Source organism: Podarcis pityusensis (assembly GCF_964106645.2).
Source record: "Podarcis pityusensis genome assembly, chromosome: 2".
Lineage (NCBI taxonomy): Eukaryota > Metazoa > Chordata > Lepidosauria > Squamata > Lacertidae > Podarcis > Podarcis pityusensis.
The window spans coordinates 44,648,215-44,657,511 of NC_138029.1; the positions used below are offsets into that span (position 1 = coordinate 44,648,215).

The 9,297-nt window shown below is 43.2% G+C and overlaps 1 protein-coding gene across 15 annotated transcripts in view; it reads left to right on the forward strand.

Moving 5' to 3' along the window:
- The window catches only part of CACNA1A (calcium voltage-gated channel subunit alpha1 A), a 258,043-nt gene that overhangs the window by 240,277 nt on the left and 8,469 nt on the right, over positions 1 to 9,297 (forward strand). For all 15 annotated transcript variants that reach the window (XM_080996998.1, XM_080996997.1, XM_080996993.1 and 12 more), the window contains 2 exons: positions 6,167 to 6,359; positions 8,245 to 8,492. In XM_080996998.1, coding sequence (XP_080853124.1) covers positions 6,167 to 6,359; positions 8,245 to 8,492 — 441 coding nt within the window. The remainder of the gene's footprint in view (positions 1 to 6,166; positions 6,360 to 8,244; positions 8,493 to 9,297) is intronic.

Sequence of the window (9,297 nt, forward strand, 5' to 3'; positions counted from 1 at the left end):
CCCAGTAACAGGCTGGGTTTCTGTCATCACACTAATTGAAGCTTTTCATGTGGCCAAAACATCCTTTGGGCCAGATGAAGTTTTTGTTTTGTCTATTTATTGGGCCTGCTGGGGGAAAAGTTATATGCGTGTCCACAGCCCCACACTCATTCTAACCATAGATCTGCTCCTTCCTCATTCCTGTTGCCTTTTTTCTTGGGCTGTGAAAAACTTAGCCGGTAACCTACTGTACCTTCCAAGGGCATTTTAAAGATTTAATGGACCAAAACCCACTTTATTAGACATGGTAAGTGTTGCCTTCAATTGGTGTGTGTACATACACATCTGATGAAGTGGGCTCTAGTCCAAGGAAGTGTAAGTTCAGTGGGGCTTCTGAGTAGGCATGAATAGAATTGCACTATAAGTCTATAGCTCTCTAAGGTGCCACAGAATGCCTTGTTGCTTCTTCTGTCTGTCAGATGCCCAATTACTTATTTCCATTTTCCATCTGTTTTGTGGGGTGGATGGGAATTCTTTCTCAATCTGGACCACCTATCCATTCTCACACTCACTCCACCAAATCCTGGATTCTGTGTGTCCAACATGTTCCTCTCTTTCTTCTCTAATATGATCTGCCCATTTGCAGTTGTTGAATCAATGTGCATTCAACCAGGCCTTCCAGAAACAACTGCTCAGCAGTGAGCCACCAGAGCAGGAATTGCCTTTTATTTCACTGCAAAAGCACTCATCTGCTGAGCTGAGAGTGTTCCCACACATGGGAAGCTTTTCTTGCTTTCTAGCACATGCTTTTGGTATAGAATGGTGTTGCCTGAGGAAAGTGATGGTGTGACACTGAGCTTTCGGTGTCCATTTATCTGCTTCCCATGTGTGGACTGTGCAGCCCAAGCACAGCCTACCATTTCCTGAATTTGCTGAGTTGACAGATATGGTGTGACCAAGTCTTGATCCACAATAATGTTGTGCAGAGAGCACCTAAGAGGGGTAGTTTCTCCAACCACCTCCATTCATTTTTACTTCATACAAAAGGAGGCATCCTATCAAGAAAACTTCCCATTTTAATTAGAAATGTCTGTGGTTTTCTTAGCAATCTCCCAGAGAAATTTCTGTGCCTCTTTCCTTCAATTCTGAAGCACATCTAGTTAGAGGAGGGGATCGCAAGATGGAAAAACTTACAACCTGGATATGACTGGCTGTACTTCCTAGAGCAGGATCCCTTAAGAGCTATGAATGGCTGTCTTTTTCAATGAATGTACTTGCTCAAGCTGCCATGTTGTAGAAGATACCATTGTTCTTGTTTACTTTTTTCAAAATTGACCGAGCCTCTTTAAGAAATGGTTGATAGCTTATATGTGATGCTATTTTAAATTATCTCTGTCCATTTCCGACTCTTTCCCAGATGTCTACCACAGCATGTTCCCTTCAGTCTCAGTCTCAGTCTCAGAATACCCACCCAAATAGATTCTGATGAAACTGTGAGGTAGGAGTCTTACATGGCTGAGGTGATTGGATCAACTTAACTCCTTTTTTAGAGTTATTTGCAACTCTGTGGTAACTTGTTTGATTTTAATTGTGGTTCACTATGCACAAGCAGCCCCATGCTGAGGTTACTCCAAGAATAATCTATTGGAGAGAGGTTTCTGGAAGGCCTGGTTGCATATGCATCTGCACCTATATATAGGTGGGAAAAGGGGAAGGACAACTGAAAGAGCATCAGTTACAAGTGAGTAATTTTTCTCTCTCTTGTCCTGTGAAACAGGAAGAGTCAGGTGGCTCCAGCAGGGAGGGGATTGTAAGCAAGAGTGTTATTTCTGGCTTTGTGTTAAATATGGGCGAGTTGACTACTAGGATTTCTGGGTTGCATACTGAGACGTGGGATTATTTGGTCAGAGCAGTATGACTGTGGGGTCGGGAGTCCTAGTTTCTTTCTTTAGCATTTCCTCTTTCTGAGTTAGTGTGATTTCAAGGGGAGGGAACAATGTCTTAGTATAATGGAGAAGCGCTAACCTATCCAAGGCAGGGATAGTGTGTGGAACCTTGATCCCTGCTCAGCAATGGAATATATTGCTTTCAAGTGGTAAGAAACATGTTTGTTTGCACATGGGGATATTAATTTGTCTTTCCCTAAATTTACCTAAATTAAATTAAACTAAACTAAACTAAAACAATAATGAACCTTTGTTAGGCAGAATACAGTAATGTGTGCGTGACTGATCTTTTCCTGATACTCTAGAACTCCAATACTTTGGGGTATGCACAAAAAGGGTAGAAAATGTAATTTCGCTCCCAGAATGGATATAAGATAATGTTTTCTTTGTGGGCAACATTTACAGTTCACCTGATAAGACTCCAGCTAGGCATTTATGAAGGCAGCTTACTTTTCAAGTTATATAGTAGCTACCGGAAACTGTATAGCCATTTCTGGACAAGTTTCATGGCTGTTTAAAAAATGTTTTTTTAAAAGTATATGACTGCTGGTGCTTCAAATAAATATGGTTGATACTACACACGGCCAGTTCTAGCAGTGCTTGCTGTAAGGCATTGTGAGGGAAATGTGACCCTCAGGAAGTTATTGGACAACAACTCCCATCATCTCTGACCATTGGCCATGCTGACTGGGGCTCATGGTAGCTGGAGTCCAACAACATCTAGAGGGCCACAGGTTCCTCACTGCTGCTGGAAAGGACATGACTGAATGTTTCTCACAGTACCATTCCTACAGTTAATATATCAAGTCATATTTCACAACCATTTCTGAAGCTGTTCAGCCTGGAATGTGGTCCAGGGTGCATTAGATGTGTTTTTGGAGACAAGGTAGTCTTCAGTGCAGTTATGGAGTGTTCTTCATGAGAAAACCACCACAGATTATATCATTTGAAAGTGACTACTGTCCATACATATGTAATTGAATTTATGACTTGTGTCCTATATTGTTTCTGAAAGGATGTGTTAAAACCACTAGCAGCATAATCTCCAAAAACATCCCTCATACTTTTCTGTTAATTTGGTCCCTTTTCATTTTCTTGATCCAGATGTCTCCAATATCTCTTGATCAAAAGTTTGGATGATATATATCAACATCCAACCCAACTGAGCTATGATTAAATCTCTGTGTCACAAAACATAATGATGTATAACTTTAAGTATGCATCCAAACTCAAATGTGATTGCTACTTCAGACCCAAATTATATATTCAGGATGACACATCTATCAAATGAAATAATCCGTAACATACTATAAAGGACCATAGAACAGCCCTATAATGCAGGGAAGGGCCATAGCTCAGTAGCAGAGCATCTGCTTTGCATGTAGAAAGTCCTGTGTTCAATTCCTAGCATTTCCAGGTAGAGCTGGAAGAGAAGCTTGTCTGAAATCCTGAAGATCTGCTGCCAATCAATATAGACAATACTTAGATTGCTGCTCTGACTCAGTACAGTGGTACCTCGAGTTACAGACACTTCAGGTTACAGACGCTTCAGGTTACAGACTCTGCTAACCCAGAAGTAGTACCTCGGGTTAAGAACTTTGCTTCAGGATGAGAACAGAAATTGCGCGGTGGCAGCAGCAGCAGGAGGCCCCATTAGTGAAAGCGGTACCTCAGGTTAAGAACAGTTTCAGGTTAAGAACGGACCTCCAGAACAAATTAGGTTCTTAACCCGATGTACCCCTGTATAGGGCAGTCCTATATTCCTAATGTCTGTTGCAGATTACTGCATGTGAATATCTTTTGGTCACATTTAAATTTACAAATCAGAACTCTGTACACAAGAATAATAAATACAGTTACATGTGTGTATTTTCACCCATATTAAATCAAAGTTGACACAAATGTGTTTTATTTTACCTGTACAAGCAATGTGTAATTTGTGACTTCTAGGTTTAATTTCAACCTAGTGGTATTCTCATACAATAATAATGTAATTCAGAAGAAGTTGGATGAATTTTTAAAAGCTTTTTTATTCTGTAAGACTTTGTAGAGGGCCTTTTGTTATTCTTGTTGTTCTGGCTTGTTATTGTGTAATATTTTGAACCAGGGCTGTACAGATGTTGTTGGACTCAACTTCCATTAGCCCCAGCCAGCATGGCCATGGTCTTGGATGATGAGCAGTCCAACCACCTCTGGAAAACCACAGTTTAGCCATCTCTACTTTAAACCAAGATCTTTCTGGCTGAGCAAATCTGAAATACCAAACACAGATTCCTTGAAGTTGTTTTAATATATCATGGTGTCAGCCCAACCCAGTAGTTTTTGAAATTGATGTTGTGAGTAAGCACAAGGTAACATAGGGTAGGGAGTGGGAGTCACAGGGCATTTGGCAGCATTCAGATTTTTCTATGGCCTCCTTTCTACTAAATCACTGCCTTCCATTTTTTTTCTTTTATTGATCACAAGATGGCCTCCAAGAGCCTTTGCAGATTTTCTGGTTTCTGAGAGTACTGTACCTTGAAGTGTCTTTATTCCTAGAGATAGCTGCCTATAAATGTAGATAATGAGCATGACCCCCAAAACCTAAGAAGGAAGAAGTAACAAGAGGTCTCAATTCAGGCTCCAAGACCAGTCGTCTTGTGTCCTGTTCAAGAAGAGGGGTGCCAGACAATGATTTGAGCAAAGCTGAGGAAACCATATAAGAATCTTGGGAGTTGTTACTGGCACCAATCTTAACATACAATGAGATGTATTGTAAATTGTTGTCCAGTACTATAATATCAGGTGTACCTTCACGTTCCGTAATAAAAGAACAATGAATGACATTTGACAAATTACTTAACGAGGGAGATTTTCCCCCTAATGCTAATTACTGGGCAGTGGGGACAGGCAGTGGGGACTTATGCCTCTTCTCCAGGCACACTACGTTTCTGAAGACAATTCCACTCCCTACCCCCCACACCTGGCATTTACTTTAAAAAAAAACAAACACATCTATGTCATATGTCAGAGGTTTTCAACCTTATTGAGTCCACAACTCCCTTGACCAACTACATTCTTTCTGCGGCACCCCTGTGGGGCTCAGGAGCCCAGTTATCTCACCCTTTTTCAAACACCCTCCCTTGTGGAGTGCTCCCTCAGCCTCCTCTCTCCCCTCTCCTTCGAAGTCCTCCGGGCAGCTGCTGCCGCCGCCCCTGGTCTCTGAGCTTCCCCCCTGCCCCAAAGAGAGGTACCTCCTCATACTGTCCCACAGGAGCCTGGGAAGTACCCCTTGGCCAGCCCCAGAGGCACCATTTGCCTGCAGAGCTTGTAGCCAGGGCTGCTGCAACAAACAGCTGTGCAAGCCTTTGAGAAGCAGAGTTGCAGGAGGGCATCAGAGGAGAGAAGGAAGGAAAGAGGCACAGAGACCACCATTCAAGGCACCCCAGGGTGCCATGGCACCCTGGTTGAAAACCACTGTCATATGTAGTCGGACCACACATTACATTAATCATGTGGATTGCCCTTAAATGCAGGATTTTTCTTTCTCAAATGGCCAGTGTGGGGAACCTAGTTTAGTTCAGTGTCCTGGTATAGAGGGCTTTGACCCCCCCTCCCCATTGCAGTCTGATTCAGGGGACCTGCAGCACCTGCTCATTGCATGTGTGGGAATGTTCCTATTAGTTGATCTGGATCAGGAACACATCAGTAAGCAAAGGGTTAAAACCAAACCTACCCCATGCCAGGATCCCAGTCCCAACTGACAACCCTGTGCTAGCTATTTGTGAAAGAAAAATCTTATATGTAACAGTCACGTGATTAATGAAATGTGGGGTTTGGCCCTTTTCTGTATCATCTGTGGGAGAAAGACAACATGGCAACTGCTCTCTATGCTAGCTAAACCCATGCATTCATTCTTCAGCAGACTGGGAAGGAAGATTTGGTGGTTTGCAAGCAAAACCTCACGCTCCATAACTCTTTAGACAACCATTCCTAGCACTTGTGGCAAATGGGTATATCTTGAGAGAGAGGTTCATATATGCATCATTAACTTAATAACTATGGGCACAGAAAGATGGACTGGGTAGCAACTTGGACGGGAGGATGGATAGATGTGCCCATAGTTCTTTAGCTGAGCTATACATGACAGAGTAGTTGCCTAGAAAGAGGCATAGTATTCCATTGTCTATCAAATCCATGGGGGTTTGCCTTCTCATAAAGTGTCAGTTCAGTTATTGTTCTGGGTTTCTGTCCCTTTCCAGACAATCACAGATGCAAGCCCCATGAAACGCTCTGCCTCCATGTTGGGCCACTCACGCTCCAAAGGCATGCGCTTGGATGACTACTCTTTGGAAAGGGTAATCCCCGAGGAGAACCAACGGCATCACCGGCGGCGGGAACGAGGCCACCGGACATCAGAGCGCTCACTCAGCCGATATACTGATGTGGACACAGGTCAGATTGCAGGACCGGCAGGAGCAAACCCTAGAGACAGAGGCTTCAGTCCTTTAGTTACTTACTTCAGAATAGCTGCAATCTTTGCTACTGTCACAATTCCAGAGAGTAAATTATATGGCAGCCTTAGAATTATGGTAGCTGGTCAAAGTATATATGTAAAGATCTAAGGCTCCTGCTTGGCAAGCATCTTAAGGTGTGAGTCTCTCAATAACTGGTGAATACGTTTGATGTATTCAGTATAATTGTACAGGTTTTTGCAGGTTTTCTTTTTGTTGCACTATAGTTCCAGAGTGCCCCTCCAGGTGGCAGTAATGTGGTAACACTGGGAAGAATCACATAACTAATAAAGAGGAAATGTGTAGACAGTTCACTATAAATCTGCCGCAGATGCACTGTGTCAAAGACATGTTGCAGAAAACACCTACACAGACAAACAAAAAGTATGTAGGGGCCTTAGTCTTTAAAGTGTTACAAAACTGTTCACTGATTTTGTTGCAGCATGTGAAATGTGCAAATGCATACTTGTGCTCTTTTAGAGGCGTTGCATAATAGACCTTTATAATAGCACATAAGGTTTGTGAGAAATGTAAGATATGTCTCAGGTACTTTCATTCTTGCTTTCTTTGCAGATCAGTCCTTCCCCAAACTGTAGGTCAAAAGACAGTGTATGGGATCCAGAAGCACTTTTGGAGCATTTTGTCAGCTGAGAGCCTACTTTAAATTGAGGACTCACTGGAAACAAATTCTGATCCCTCTATGAAGGGACTTCTGCAAGCCAAAATAATTATGATGTGGGTGATCCATGAACTGGATCTCCACAGTTTAAGGGTTAATAACAGCAATAGGGGGGTTGTTCATATTGCAACTGCAGCACTAGGAGTGTGTGTGTGTGTGTGTGTGTATATGTGTAGATTAAACCCTTTAGCATTGTTTTTCTGATTAATATCAGCAAACTGAAATTTTGCTTCCCATGCAGTGCAAAGGCTTAATTAATCTTGCCCCCACGGGGCAAATAGCTTGGGAAGGACAATTTTAATTGGGGGAGTGGTGGCATGAGGGTTTTTTTTAAGCCTCCCTGGTGCTGCAGTTCTGTCCCCCCCCCTCCTCCTGCCCTCTGCTCTAAAGTTGCTGTTAACCTCCAAAGCTGATACTTTCAGTGCAGGGCAAAACATGTACAGTGGTACCTCGGGTTACATAAGCTTCAGGTTACATACGATTCAGGTTACAGACTCCGCTAACCCAGAAATAGTACCTCGGGTTAAGAACTTTGCTTCAGGATGAGAACAAAAATTGCACGGTGGTGGCGCGGCAGCAGCGGGAGGCCCCATTAGCTAAAGTGGTGCTTCAGGTTAAGAACGGACCTCCGGGTTAAGAAGTTTCAGGTTAAGAACGGACCTCCGGAATGAATTAAGTACGTAACCAGAGGTACCACTGTATAGTCTGTTTTGCCCAGGAAGGCAAATAGCAGCTTTAAGAGTCCAATTTTCATCAAGAAAATGGCATCATGAGGTTTTAAACCACCACCACAACACCAGTACTATCGTACTCTCTTCCATGGCTGCTGTTAACATTTTAATCAGCTGTGGAAGATCCTGTTCACAGATCTCCCCCATCAGTCTTGATTTAGCCCTGAGTAGCTGCTTGAGCTTTTGAAAAGACAGACTAGAAAAGCAATATACTTTGGTATCTGAGTCCTGGGCACATGTTCCTTCAGGTTCACAACATCAGCCATGCAAAACGTTGCCTTCAGGATTTCCTTGTGGTTGCTGTTCTCCCTTGTTGCCTAGATGCCAGGGAAGGATGGGGACATATGTTGACATATACAGAATATTTCTAACTGAAACATTCAACCTTGAACTGCCTTCTTTCTTCTTACTGGCAGGGCTGGGCACGGACCTCAGCATGACCACACAGTCAGGTGACCTACCTCCCAAAGAAAGAGACCAAGAACGAGGCAGGCCAAAGGACCGGAAACACCATCACCATCACCACCACCATCATCACCACCACACATCTTCTGACAAAGAGCGGTACTCACAAGAGAGGCACGAATATAGCCGGCCTCGCTCCAGAGATCGACGTTGGTCTCGCTCACCCAGTGAGGGCCGAGACCACATGCCTCACAGGCAGGTGGGTGTGGCTTTCCATTCCATGCTGCGCCCCTAGGGATCGATCCAGGTTTGTCCAGTACGGAGAGAGTCTCTACTCTTAGGGAATCAAGCTCCAATTACCCACCCTGTTATTACTTTCTGGATCTCTCTGATGGAACTTTATGATCCTGACTGGCCCAAGCAAGACCTGTAGGTTCTATACATACAGTAGCTGCACATGAATGGACATCCCATGTATTGCTAAGGGACCACCACATTACTAACATAGTGCAGTGAGAATGCCGGGTGAGCATGCCTGCACTGAAGTGGCTGCACCATTGTAAGCACACTTCTGAATTTAACCAACATCAGAACTTGCAGAGTCTGACCAAGCGTGATCTAGCTCAGCATTTTGTCCAACAGCAGCCATCCAGATGTCTCTGAAAGTTCACGTGCAAAGTAGGAAGATGGTAGCCACCCTGTGTGATTTGTCGCCAGCATCTGGTACTCAGAGGTAAACTTCCTCTGAACATAGGGGTTCCATTTAACTATCATAGCTATTGACAAATCCCCCATGCATTTGTCTAAGCTTTGTCTTTCTTCACTTCAGTTGTGATTTTGTGAACTTTGACAATTTCCACTATAGTATTTTTTTTTCTAAACTAAAAAGGCCCCAAAGCTCATTTGCTTCCCCTTATAAGGAATGTGCTCCAACACCCAACTTGCCATTTTCTATCTGTTTTACATCTCTAGGATAATCTTTTAACATGGGAGACCCTAACTCTTCACAGTATTCAAAACATACCATAGATTTATATACAGTAATGGCATTTAAATATTTATTT